The sequence below is a fragment of the Lycium ferocissimum genome, chromosome 4 (genome assembly GCF_029784015.1).
Source record: "Lycium ferocissimum isolate CSIRO_LF1 chromosome 4, AGI_CSIRO_Lferr_CH_V1, whole genome shotgun sequence".
Lineage (NCBI taxonomy): Eukaryota > Viridiplantae > Streptophyta > Magnoliopsida > Solanales > Solanaceae > Lycium > Lycium ferocissimum.
Window position 1 is genome coordinate 34,691,011 of NC_081345.1, and position 14,660 is coordinate 34,705,670.

Here is a 14,660-nt window from a genome sequence, read left to right on the forward strand (position 1 = left end):
TTAATATACAAAAACATACATCTGTCGGCTATTATTTTGGTGGTAGCTATTTATGTAATGGCCTTATCGACATTATTGTCGTGTCTCTTTTACTTCCGCAAACCTTAATAAGTTCTCGGATTTATTAAATAAAGATAATGGTGATCCGTCACTACTAGGTCGTGAGTTGTTTTAAAACAACCAAAACACTTAAATGGTCTTGGAGCCATTTGGACCAATTTTTTTTTTTTTTTTTAAATAATCATTATTTGGTTATATATTAGATTGATCTTTCAGCTAGTTTTGTAAGATGAGTTTTTCAAGTAAAAAAATCCTTTTTCATTCACAAAATTTTAATTTTTAAAAATAAAATGCATGACCAAATATAACTTCACCTTTCAAATGCTATTTTTAACTTCAACTTTAAAAACTTTTTTTTTTCCTTCTAAATTTCAATCAACCAAATCTATGTACAAAAGCCTACATCTAAGAGCTTGTTTGGATGGACTTTTGGCTTATGACTTATAAACCAAAAGCCATCAGTTAACAATTTCAAATTTTGTCTTTTAACTTTTTTTTGTTATATTTTAACTTAAAAATAAGTGCTTAAAAATACTTTTTTATTTCAGCCAAACATTAAAAAAAAGTACTACTTAAAAGTTCGTTTGGCTTAAAAGCACTTCACAGAATATTAGCGCCAATAGTCGCAATATTTTTTTAAAAGAAACGACAGCGCAAGCCCAAACCCGAATTGATCTCCGGTCACAAATAAAGCAGTAGGGTTTTACTCCAACTAGGGTTTTGCGTGAGATCAGAGTAACTCGTTGGAGAAACAGGAGTAGCAGCCATGGCCAGCACCAAAGTACAGAGGATAATGACCCAGCCCATCGTAACTTTATTCCTTCTTACCCTTTTTTTTTTTTATATGAGCAATTTAAAAGTTTAATTGTTTGCGCTAAATTTGGGATTATTTTTTTTACAGAATCTGATCTTCAGATTTCTTCAGAGTGTAAGTTTACTATCATAGGCCTTTATTTACGTTTAATTTCCAATTATTGTTTGAGTTATAATTTGTGGGGAAATTATTTTTGCAGAAAGCTCGCATTCAGATATGGCTATTTGAGCAGAAGGATGTGAGGATTGAAGGACGTATTATTGTATGTTTCCTTTTCTTTTCTTTATTATATATTTGTATGCAAGAATGAAAGTCTTTTTTTATTTTCCTGTTCAAAAGAAGAAGAAAAAAAAAAGATTTATGTTTTGGTTATATGAATTTACTCTTATCAATGTTTGTGCCCATTCCTTTCTGGTTCATTCTATTAGTTGTGAAATAGTATTGTTTCTTTTTTTTTCTTGGCATAAATTTTAGTGGATGCAATAACAAGTTATTTCCTAGAGTAAATTCAGCATAGAATTTAGGGGCAATGCCTCTGTTATTTCCTTTTTTCCGAACTGCTTTGAAATGTTTTTTTCTCGAGCCGAGAGTCAATCGGAAACAACCTCTAAGGTACACACTACCCTCCCCAGACCCCCACTTAGGGAATTACACTGGGTATGTTGTTGTTGTTGTTATATATTGAGTAAAGCTCCTTAGAGTTTAGTATTTGGTTTGTTATGAACTCATAAATGAGTAGCCTAGGTTAGAAATTTTGGTCGGTGAGATTTTATCATTAGAAATGGTTTGAGATAACAAAGGTGCACAATTTGGATATAGCTCGGGAAGGCGAAAAACAGTTTAAGCTCATTTTCCTTTAACTATCAATTAGTTGTGTCTTATAAGTCATGTAGCCTTTATTTTTGTGAATTGCAATAGAAACGGTACGAATTATCTAGCCTCATATGTCATGAAAACTTTCATTTCATGTAGCAAGCTCGTAAGTCATAATTGACCCATCTACGGCTCATCGTTAGTTCCTATTGCAGAGTCCAAAAGGCCTATCTAGTTGTACCAGACCAAATAACAGCTGTAATCTTATGTAAAGGTCTAGTCTTATTGGACAAGCAACTTTAGTTTATTGTGGCGATGTAGCATATACTTGAAATTGGGATAGACTGGAGTCTGGACTGCCCATAGCTCGAAAGAGAAACTCTAATTTTCTAAAAGAAACACTAGAATGAAATATCCACATTGTATAGCCTTATCTTAGAAGAGCTGTAACCTTTTCAGTTGTAGTAATTTTTATGGTAGTATGGGCCAAAGGGTTGAGAAAGTGTGCTCTGTCTTATAATCTCTTAGGATTAGTAATTGATCATTGATTCGTAAGTCAAATCTAGTGGAGTCGACTAATTTCTGCAGCATGTTGTGGGGATTACTATGAAATCATCTGTTTCTATGCTTGATTCTTATATTTTGTTTAGAGCATTTGCTGTCTTGCAAATTTCAATGCCTGTTTTTCTGATTGAATTATTGCACCCTACACTTCAAACTTTAGAATGCTATCCGTTAATGATACTTAGTGTCCCCTATAGTCTTGCATATGGGTACCTCTTCTGGGTGTGTAGCCTTTTTACACAGCTCCTCTCTTCATCCTTTCTTCTACTACTCTTTACTTGGAACATTAAATTGACCCTAAATAGAAGCCTGCTTTGAATGTGAAGATGTGCCTAGAAAAAAGTTATTGTATGAACCTCTGGAGACTTGGATATTGATCTATTTTTCTGCTTATGTAGTTTTGATTTCCTAAGCTTTGGTTCTTGGTTAGGAGACGTGGATATGGATTACAGATTGTAGTCAAGCTTTCAATAGGGGTTTTGGAAGCCTAAGAGTTTAGGAAGTAGCTGCATTATCAACTTGTTAGACATCATATGACTGGATAAGCTTTAGCACTAGCTTCACTTGGTGTTGACATATTTATTGTTGTACTCTTCTTAGGTCTTTTTAGGATCTGTATCTGGTCATTTCATGAATTAGTTTCTGATCAAGGTTGGTCCTACATGTTCTCTGCCAGCAGATAAAAACAATGATTTCATCCCTGAACTATTGCTTTTGCTTGACACACCTGCACTGTGTGCTTTTGGCTAGAGTTGTACATCAGTGCACTTAGAAGAATTTAGAGTTCTATTATTGCCACAAACTTCTTGTGCAGCTGCTAGATTTTTTTTCTTGGCTTTTGAATTTAGGTTATACTTCAACTCACTATTAGATGTTGAACGGGAGATTGTTTGTTTTTGTTGTTTAGGGTTTTGATGAGTACATGAATTTGGTTCTAGATGATGCTGAGGAAGTCAACGTGAAGAAGAAAAGCAGAAAGCAGTTAGGTGGGTAACAAATAACTTTCACCCCAAGGCCTAACCTTTTCCCCTATAATTAGAAGGAGAAATCACGTTTCTCTGCGCCTTTTGTCTCTAAAATCTCCTTGTTTTCTGTACAGGGCGGATTCTTCTGAAAGGAGATAATATCACATTGATGATGAACACGTAAGTTATTGACTCATTGTTATACCTCTTTTGCTTATGCACCTGAAAGCATAGTTAATTACTCATAGCAAATAGCTTATAGTATTGTTGTAATTCTCTCTTCCCGTCTCTCCCCCCTTCTTCCCCCTCCTTGTTAGGGCAATGCTGATAATTTACTCATTTCATTTGTTTTTTCTCTTTTAGGGGGAAATGATTTCCTGTCAGCTGGACTTTGGAAGAAGTTTGAATTTTTCTGGCAAAAATCAATTATTGAAACCATGTGTCTTTGTGGACAAGGAGCAGGATGTTAGACTCACAGCCTTGAGTTTGAACTTCCATTCATGTTTGCTATATATGTATATTCAGCATGGTTTCTTTGAGTCTAGTACTTCATGGATGCCTCGACTCTGACCTCTTTATGTGTGAGTCAATTTATCAGTAACTGTATTGAAAGAAGTTGCTTGATGCCCTTGCTATTGACTCCCAAGTTAGAAGTGCCTTCTGTTGTGCTGCTGTGGTAGCAATTTCCAGATTAACAATCAACCACTTTATAAACTCAACGAGTCTTTTAACTACTTCTCTTTTGCTGATAACAGGGTAGCAATGCCATCATAGAGAAAAGAGAGTAGCCTTTCGACCGTTTTCTGTTGTTGGTAATTTTGCATGTCTAATTTGCTTTAGGGTGGAAATATTATCACGAAGACGTTCATTGACCCCGTGTTGCTGGCATGAAGACCAGCTTGCTAAGTTATGTCAGTAGTGGGTGCACGACTAATTTATATGTGTTTCATTCTCAACGTTCACGCTATAAATTCATTAGTAAATCTTTGAGAGAAATTTTGTCTCTCACCAAACGATCATGAGACACATCAATAATTCTGTATGTATCAAACAGTTATGAGAAAATAAGTCTCTTTTTGGGGACGCATACGGTAGATATCTTTCAAAATCCTTGTTTGAATAATGAGGGCATCAATCACAAAATTTCATTTGAGAAGCGTCGAGGGTGTGGTCGATAGATGTAATTCCTTCACTCTATCTAGTTAGTAATTCACATATGTATCATCAAACAGTCTTTACAGATGAAAGTCCTTTTTTTTTGGTAGCACATCAGGGGACTCGGTCATTGGAAATCCTCGTTGAAAAATGAGGACATTAACCACAAAATTTCAAGAAATAGGCGGCTTTAGTACCTGTGGTACTAGTAAAGATTCAGATGAACCATCAAGAAGTATTATGGAGAAATAGATGTGATCCTTCACTCTGACCAAAGGTCGGGGGTTTAAATTCTAAAAATACGATATCATTGGGAGGAAAAACGACAAGAAAAGATTACCCCTCGAAGGGGTAAATTAGATATTGAAAAACCAAAAATTGAATAGGGCTGCAGAGTGCAGACTATCAATGCTTAGGCTATTGCCATTTCGACCTCTCCAGCTGGCTCTGACTGCTTTAAGTTATCCGTACGTCCTTAAAAGACATCTTAGAAGGTACCATTCGAGAAAACAGAGTGGCAGTTTGACAATATCAAGTTAGCGAAAAAAATTTGGGAAAGTTAGTACTTTCTCAGGATAAAAAAGAGTGTCTACTTATCAGATCGAGAAAGAATTAAGCTTATTCTTCCAGATTGCCCCTATTAAGCGCTATTTGATCAAATCACAATATTTATTTAATTAGGGATAGTTTCATCAAATTACGTATTTTTTGCTAGGAGTTAGTATTTTCTTAAGAAATATGCAAATGGCTAAATGGACAATCTTTTTTATCCGGAGGGAGTATTATTTTAAGACAAGAATTATACTTGGATTTTTTTTTTTGAGAAAGCTAAAATTTGTATGAAAACTAGCATGTTAAAATATTCAGTATTTTGATATTAATAATAAATTCTTTTGACTATCAGTATGTATAAATACATAGCGGGCTTTTAGACAATATTCAGTTGAATAAAAAATTTAAAAAGAGCATTAGAAATTACAAGTTACACCAGACATGAACTTAACTTGGGAAAAAAGTTAAAAATGTACGACTGAAAATTGTTGTTCCTCTTTATACTGCTTCTCAAATAAGTTTTCTATTACATTGAAATAACATATGTAAATACTAGTAGGAGGTAATTTCAGCATATGTAAGACCAAACAGTAAGTGACAAGTATATGTAAGGGACAGAGACGCTGACCAAATAGTCAGTAAGTATATTAATGCCAAAAAACAAGTTGTATAAACTCATAAATCATCATGAGATTAATCGTTAAACCATTTCTCGTACCTATATTTCTCTCTTCCCCTGCTTTTATTCGTTATCTAACCTCAACTTTTTCCTCGGAAGATCTCTCTCGGTAACCGACAGAGACGCTATTTTGTTAAAAAAAAAAAAAATTTAAAAACCGATGGTGTCATTTTAAAATCGGCCGGTAGTCTGTTTTGGAAAAAAATGACGACCAAATTTGATAAGTTTTTAAATAGTTAAAAGACTAAATCCGAAATAGTTTGTCTGTTTTGGAACTGAGCCCGAACTAGTTTGCCACCCAAACCGTTGCAGGGCACAAATTGTTCTTGAAGTACGGTATGCTTCCTCTGTTTTCTTCTTCAAACTTTTGTTTTTCCTTTCCTTCTACATGCCATCATCTCTGTCTCTCTTGCTTCTAAGGAAGCTTTACTTTGTATAACTTTATAGTTCATTTCTTGACTTCCATGTATATACTAAACAGTTTTAGCAAATTCTTTTTCTTCAAATTTTAACCATTTGTTGGCTGTGGCTTCAACTATATATCACTGTTTCTCAAACATTACACAGTCACGTGATTAGTGGAGAAGGCAGATTTTTTTATCATCTACTACATATGCATTTTAAAAAAATTGACCTTGTATATACAGTTTGATTTTTCCAACAAAAGAGATTTGGATGAACCTCTTCCGTGTCTCTTTTAGGGGGAATATTTGATGGTTTTCGTCTTACATTTTAATCTCCATGTGTCCTGCCACCTAACTTCTCAATTAAAGAAACAAAAATGGTTTGTTTAATGATAATTGGCTGTATTAAGATTACCTCCATCTTTGGTTGCTGTATGATTCATTTTTCCCTCGAAATCTGCATCAAGGCATAATTGTGATATTCTTGCACAATTGTTATACTACTGTTTATTCTGTTCTTTTCTTTTCTTGGTAGTATACCTTACACTGTTTGCTGTACTGTGTTCTCATTTATTATGGATAATAACTATAGTATCTCTTTGCATTATTTACTCATATTATTAATTGATGAAAGAAGGCATAGTAAAATGTTTTTTACGTGACTTCTTTTAATGTGGGTAGGCCCTATTTTGCCTGCTGAAATGGAAACAAAAATGAAAGCAGAGAAAAAAGGTGGTAATGCCCTTGCTTCTCCTCTTGTGGAAACAGCCTCTTCAAAACATTCAAGGAAGAGAAGCTTCAGTAGACCTTCTTGGCTTCTCTGCTCTATTGCTGGTAATCACATGTTGAACTCCCTCCGTCCCGTCCCAGTTTGCTTGACACTTTTGCTTTTCGAGAACAACTTAGTTGTTCTTTAACCTTAAATTATTAATTATGTTAATTTATACTTTTTACGTAGTTTCGAAATATGTAAAATTTATTTCAAATTTTTTAAAGATTCTATGTTTAAACACGTGGTCAAAATTAAGAAGTTTGACTCTCTAAAAGCGAAAAGTGTCAAATAAATTGAGACGGAGAGAATAATATTTTTACCTTTTCTGTCAATTGTGCATAGGTAATTTTTTCTTTTTTGGGTCTACACCCGAGTACAAAATCAATTCTTTTCTCAAGATTTTACGTTAAGATGCGGTCAATGAATGTTCTACAGATTTATTTGAGTAGTAGTGGTACATAATCAAGGGCAGAGCTAGAGCATCGCTTACGAGTTTGACAGAACTCAGTAGCTTTGGTTTCAATAAATTTATATAAAAAATTCACTTAATTAAGAACTCAATAAGATGCGTTTTCTAAAATCCAGAACCCATAAACTCAAAATTCTAGCTTCACTTCTAAAATTATTACATCCAAATATTGGACTAGAGAGAGAAAGAGAGGCATTTATTTGGGGAATGGGGTCCATTATTCTGAAATTTTCTTTCATTTGGAAGTGTATGAAGAGCAGAGGGGTATCATGTGATATGAAGGGTCACTTTCTGTTCATATATGACGAACCTCTTGCTTATTTCAAAAGGCTGTGTTCTATTGCTATTTATGTACCTTTGCTGTTTCTGTCCGAGGCTTAAGACTTAGAGTAGCACAAAAACGCATCATTTTTTAAAATGTGAATAGTGGGACCTCCCTCCTTTCAAATGGATATGTCTCACCGTTCTGATGTGTTGCAGAAAGAAAATATGTCTCTTTCCTCAGCAGAATCTATTCTTACCTTAACAGTCACTTTAATCCTTCTGCCAAGTTAGATACAGGACGATTCGTAGATGCTTACATGTATCAGATGTTTACAACTAACTAAATAATTAACCTTAACAATCAACAAATCAAAGTGGAAATGTATATCTCTTAACCATGATTACAACAACATACAACGGTGTAATCCCACAAGTAGGATCTGGGGAGGGTGAAGTGTACGAAGATCAGCCCCTACCTTGGAAGAGCTTAATCATGATTAAGTGTTAAAAAAAGGGTATATGCAAGCAGTGGCGGATCCAGGATTTACTCAGAGAGTTCGAAAAAAACAACAAAAGCAAAATTTAAAAAATAATGTTGTCCCTGAGAATCGAACATAGGATATTAGAGACAATTTTGAACAATCTGGACCATTTAAGCTAACATTTTGCTTTTGTTCAAGGTATTCAAAAGATAATGTATGTACATAAACACAGAAAATCTACCCTATATATACATTGCAATTTTTTGTCGAGGGTGCACCCTCTAATTCCGCCCCTGTATGCAAGACATATGTCTTACATTCATTTGCGTGATGTAAATACTCCGGGCAAGTACATTTTTACCCTGGCGGATCTCACCATAGGTCCATAAATTCGGCCTAATCCAATGTTTCAAGATCAAACCCTGTATATTATATGTGCATATGGATAGAGCTTGATATACGTTTGAAAATAAACTATTTTAATTCAAAATCCACAGTGTCTAAATTCTAGATCCAGCCGCTGGTCTGATACTCAGCTTTTGGGTACAAAAAATCTAATGCACCCTTATATCATGAAAAAGACTAATGGTAGTCGTGGTTGGTTCACAAGAACAACTAGATCTCGAATAATCATTCTGTAGGAATGTGTTAGCATCAGGCCATATGATAATTAAGCAGTTTGTGAAAGCGTGGAAATAATAACATGTATGTAACACGTTTCTTTTTTTCGAATTCAAACTACTAATATTTCATTGTCACCTATGTCAACATCTGTCACTGTTGCTCATGGTCCAGGCAAGGGCTAAAGGGTCCATTGTGTGAAGTTGGATTTCATCAATTCAAATTTTCAAATGCTTCACTTGTCATGTCAATATCATACATCTATTTGATTGTATTTGGACTGTTGTTTTTCTTCAGATTTGGACAAGAAGATGAAGAAGTTGATACTGAACATTCCTAATAAAGACTCTGCTGACAGTTTTACTGAACGCGCTGATGCCTATTACCAAAAACGCCCACAGCTTCTGGCTTTACTCCAAGAGTTGTACGACAACTATCTCTCCTTGGCAGACCGTTATTGCCAAGCACTTGCGAAGAACCATCATCGTCGCAATTCCTTTCCTATTCAGTCCTTCCATTTTGATGATAATAATGATCAATTTGACAAGGAAGAAGAGATTATTGATTCTGACGCTGAAAGTTCGTTATCATATCAACCTCCATTTCCAATTCAACCAACACAAGCCAAATTTGAATCAGACATGATTGTTGCAGACTTGGTGATCAGAAACGTCGACTGTGAAATCATGTTGCACGAGATTACTCAAGTTGAAAAGAAATGCAACGAGTCATCAAGGAAGATAGAGTTGCAGGAAAGTTTATTGGAGTTGTTGGAATCGGAGAGGTTGATCTTGTTAAATGAGAACGCGAGATTGGGATACAAAGTGACTTCATTGATGGAAGAGAATAAGGGGTTGTTTTCAGAGTCTTTGTTCATGAAGAGGAAGGTAGCTGAGCTGGCTAGGTGCATGTTAAATAGGAGGGAGGATCGTAGAGTTTGCGTTCTTAATCGAAAAGTTGAGGATCTTCAAGGTCAGATATATGGATTGGAGAGGAGAAATAAGGAGTATTATGAGAAGCTATTGAAGCATGAAGAAGAGAAAAAGAACAGGGCCAAGATTGGGAAGAAAGTTCCTAAGTTGTGGGATAGGGTTAAAAAGCTTGATATCTTCCTTTGTGCACCTGATTTCAACTCAACCTATTGCTAATATTTATTTTTTTTAAAAAAAAAGAGGTTGTTTCAAGAATTCAACTTAGTTTGCTGCATAAAAAGAAATGCTAGCTTTATTAGCACCTGTGCTTTGCATCTCCTGTTTTACCTTATTAGCAGGATAAATGTGACATATAAGCATTTTGAGAAGCTACTAGGTACCACCAAAGCGACAAATGTGATTATATGCATAATAGTATAGTCAACGATAAAGTACAACAGAGGAACCATCTAATTTGGTGGTATTAATCTTCTAAAGATTCACTTAGTTAAATCTGTTTTTCTGGACCATGTTCCTCATAGTTTACAGTATAGGCAAATTAAGTTGACACTGATAGATTCTAATTTGGTAAACATGTAGTGATAGTAGTTTGTGATTAATCATTAGCGTATAGCACAAAAGGAACGAGCCTATGAGACTGCTTATCCGGATCTCATCGGTCATCTTAAACCATGAAAGAAAATGCAAGTCTTGGCTTTATATTCTATAACTGTAAAATTTCATCTTGGGTCTATGAATATAGAGCTTCATAGAGTTTCTTGCATTAGCTAGGAAGAGCTCCAGATAGTAGATATACAGTACATGAATTGCAGTTGATGCAGCCACACCCTTTTGCCTCAATGCCCAATAGATTTGGTTCTTGGAAGAAAGTTTTGCTTCTTCCAACAACAACATCATACCCAGTGTAATCTCACAAAGTGGGAGTGCGGGCGATGGCGGAGCGGGGGTAGAGGTTCAAAAATATAAAAGAGTAAGAAACGAAGAAGAGGGGGGTTCAACTTCTACTATTTATATATAAAAAATAATTTTAACCTAGTGTATACATGGTAATTTTACGCCGAAGGGGTTCGGGTGAACACCCCTGCAGGTTGTTTACAAAGGGTAGACCCTACGACCTCTACTCTTGGGAGGTTTTAGAGGTTGTTTCGGTACCCTCGGCACAACCAACCCAAAGTAGTATAAAATGTCATGGCAAAATGTTATAAAAGCATGATACACAATATGAAAAAAGGTAGTAGCTATTCCAAATCAATACGATAATCGAGCTACAAGAATCAACAGAAAATAGTAGAAATCGAAGGACATGAAACTATAAGAGTAATAATACGACTATTAATATGAACAAATAAGTAGGAATAAGTAGGACAATGCAGAACTGTGTACTACCCTTCTACCCTAATCTGTGTCCTTCATAGCCTCCTATCTAAGGGGGTAAGCTAGACCTTCGCCATGTCATATATGATCACCTCTCCCCAATACTTCTTCGGCCTACCTCTACCTCTCCTGAAATCTTTCATAGCCAATTTCTCACGGCATCCGTGGCTTTTCTCTGCACATGTCTGAACCATCTCAGTCTCGCTTCCCGCATATTGTCATCCACCGGGGCCACTCTGATCTTATCTCGGATATTTCTAATCCTATCCCTCCTAGTATGCCCACACATTCAGCGGAACATCCTCATTTCGCAACTTTCATCTTCTGAATGTGAGAGTTCTTGATTGGCCAACATTCGACCCCATACAACATCGTCGGTCTAACCACCACTCTATAGAACTTGCCTTTTAAGTTTTGGAGACACCTTCTTGTCACACGAGACCCCGGATGCAAGCCTCCATTTCATCCACCCCGCCCCAATACGATGTGTGACATTATCATCAATATCTCCATTTCCTTGGATAATAGACCCAAGATACTTAAAACTTCCTTTTTGTTGGATGACCTAGGTACCGCACTTCCAATTACACTTAAATAAAATAGTTTCTGTAAATGTATATTTATAGATATTCTTCTATGATGTACCTAATCTAATACATTTATTATTAAAGAACAACTTACTACTCTAGTTCTGATAAGTTCTCTAATGAGTCAATTTCGGCCACATTGGCTGCACATCTAGTTGACTTGAACTATGCGCAAAATGACCGTTAATGACTAATGAGCATAGGTCCAGCCCAACCCACCTAAGCCAAAGTCTAGCCAGGTTGAGCGTTGGGAATTACACCCGATAGCCGATGTTACACGTGTTGTCCAAGTTTTTCAAGTAAAGTAACTTGTAGCGGTTAGCAAACTTTAGACTTGCATTGCTGCCTTCATTCGAATTATGTATCCTTTACCTGGGATGGCAACTTTGTGCTTTGTAAATACCATGGACCCTTTGGGTGCTTTAAAAATAGGAAAATTTACTTGCCATAACTACCTCTAAGACTTATTTATGAATAATAACTACCTTATTTTTTATTTAATTTTCGTAGCTTTATTTTTCTAAAATTACATTTCATAACTAAAATCCGGTAATTTTTGAAATACATGTATGCTCTCTATTCTCTCTCTCACTACACATTTAAAATTTATCATCTTCTCCACACCTAAAAAAATTCTCTCTCCTCTCTCCCTTCCCCCATTGCCGCCTCTCTCCCTCTCTTTCTCTGTCTGGCCCTCTTTTCTCCTTCGATTCTCATCTCTCTCCCCCCTCATTGCCGCTAAGCCGTCGATACCACTCACCGTTCTCACCGTTATTGATGATGATGAGGTGGCGGCGATGGTGGTGGAACGACGCCAAATACGAGAATACACTCGGATGCGAAAAAAAGGAGCGATTATCATTCATCATCTTTTATATTTTTCTTTGTGTGAACGAGTCCATTAACAAAAAGACCACCGGTGGAGTTATTTCCGTTGAACCACCGGAATGGAAGACGGCGGTTGGTAGAGCCTCCCGGCCGCGTCATAGCCGATTCCGTCGCCGTATCAACTTTTCTTCCATTGAATTCTAGAAGTTTACGGATCTATAATTGGAGTTTAATGCCGGATACGGTGATTGTTTGATATCAAAGAAATGTGTATTCAAATATTTCTTAAGGTCTTCTAAAGGTGAAATTTCTGGAAAAGTTTCGGCATCTTCTCGATTTATTCTAGAGGCAACAACAATTTCCTCGTTAATGTTGCTATAAATCCGATTTCAAACTATGTTACAAACGATTTCTGTGTAGAACTATGTTGACTTTTTCTCAAATCTCGACGGGATGGTGGATCGGAAGAAAGGCGGCGGAGGAAGGAGGAGGATTTTCCGATTGTTGTGGTGGTTCGGCGGGGTTTGTGGTTGTGGTGTTTCGGTATATTTCTATATTTCGTTGTATTTCAATGTCTGATTCGGTATATTTCGGTCTTTGTTTGGATATTTATATATTTCAATGTATTTCTAATTTACGAAATAGTTTACGATACATTTCATTGTATTCCATTGTATATACGCATGCTACAATTTTATATTTCTTAAGCAATCAACCATATTTCATTGTATTCCGCGTATTTGGAAGTATTTCTAAAAGTTTAGAATGGAGTAATTTGGAGAGAGAAACGTGGGTCGTTATGGAACTTGAGCCGTTTTGCGTGATATATGGTTGATTTAATTTGATTTACCATTTAAAATGAAAAGAAGAATATTTTCCATAACATACGACCTATTTTTACTTTGCCAAATTTTGTATTTTTGTGTATTTCAAAAACGCGAAATACAACCGAATACAACAAAACCAACAAAAACTTTTGAATGCCGATTTTGATAGAGAGAGAGATGTTCTATAATGAAACCTCATGAGGTTTGCGTGAATCATGGAACCATTAATCCAAATTACCATATAATTTGAAAAAGATTTTTATTGCCATAAATATAACCTTTTTTAATTCAACTGGGTATTTTTGTATTTCAACTATTTCAAAACACGAGATACAAGCGACCAAATTGTTGTAAATCTTCACTTATAGTTATAACTTGTTAGTGTCGTTAAAAATAGTTATTTGTGTAAGTTTTACTTAAAAATAATAATGTTTGACATTTTCTAATCGGAAAAGGGTCATATTTGACCTTGTACTCTCACAAATAAGTCATATTTGCCCTACCGGAGCCAAGCAACATGGATCGGAACTGAAAATCGATAACCTTACCGTCGACAGCATCCATCAGAGCAAGGGAGCTGAGAAGACCGCAAGTTTGATGATCACTAACGCACACAAAAGCAATCTCATTAACTTTTTTTGCAGGCAGAAGGAAAGAGAAAACGAGCGAAGACTATAATCTAAATAATAGGGGTAGGTGGGCGCTAACCAACAAGAAAAGGGATGCGCTCAGGCGCAACGGCTTTCGCGCAACTCATTATACTTTTTTTGATATATTTGTCCTAGTAGGAAAAAAGGTGGGGACATTGGCCTTAACTGATGGGGGAGGTAAATATGACCCTAAAATTGAATGACAAGAACAAATATATCAAAAATATGACTTATTTGTGAGAGTACAAGGCAAACATGACCCTTTTCCGTTTTCTAATCAAAAGGATACTGCAAAACACTCCAAAGCATGCTAGAAATGTTGCTTTGGAGTTGTTCCTTTTCTGTACAATTCCATACAGGCGGGATAGTAATTTCAATGGCCCTAAACTTCAGACCTAGACTATGCCACCCACTTACTTTACAAAGCCCAGCAACAGTCCTGAATGTCTAAAGTTGACTTCATTCAAATTGAAGCTCAATATCAAACATACAATTCTGAATTTAAGCTTAGCTTCAAACAGGTATAGCTAGATCTTCAGACTTCATACTCGAGATTTTCAAATTCATTCCCGTAGGTCTAAAGTTGATTCTAAAGGGGCTAAACGGAGTATATCATTTGCAATTTTCAGCCATGTCTTAAATAGCAGCTCTCCAAGCAGCTGTAGGTACGCTTGCCACAGTTGAGTGAGTCATACTTTCATGGGCTAATTTGACACCCAGGCTTTCTACGAAACTTGCAGTTTCTGAATTGGCATCTACCCCAGGGCCATAATCACCAATGACTTCCAAGAGATTTTTTATTTAATGTAAAGAAAGACCAACTACGAAAATAATAGGCACTACGATAC

General features: G+C 35.9%; 2 protein-coding genes across 2 annotated transcripts; both read left to right on the forward strand.

Moving 5' to 3' along the window:
* The first annotated feature begins 701 nt into the window (after positions 1-701).
* LOC132052509 (uncharacterized) lies at positions 702-3,844 on the forward strand. The gene is made up of 6 exons (XM_059444080.1): positions 702-868; positions 962-988; positions 1,074-1,136; positions 3,159-3,237; positions 3,351-3,396; positions 3,580-3,844. The coding sequence occupies exons 1-6, from the start codon at positions 827-829 to the stop codon at positions 3,587-3,589; spliced, it is 267 nt and encodes an 88-aa protein (XP_059300063.1). The 5' UTR covers positions 702-826; the 3' UTR covers positions 3,590-3,844.
* A 2,608-nt stretch (positions 3,845-6,452) lies between these two features.
* LOC132052510 (kinase-interacting family protein-like) lies at positions 6,453-9,847 on the forward strand. Its single transcript, XM_059444081.1, has 2 exons — positions 6,453-6,840; positions 8,912-9,847. Exons 1-2 carry the CDS (start codon positions 6,678-6,680, stop codon positions 9,760-9,762), a joined length of 1,014 nt encoding a protein of 337 aa, XP_059300064.1. The 5' UTR covers positions 6,453-6,677; the 3' UTR covers positions 9,763-9,847.
* Positions 9,848-14,660: the final 4,813 nt, after the last annotated feature.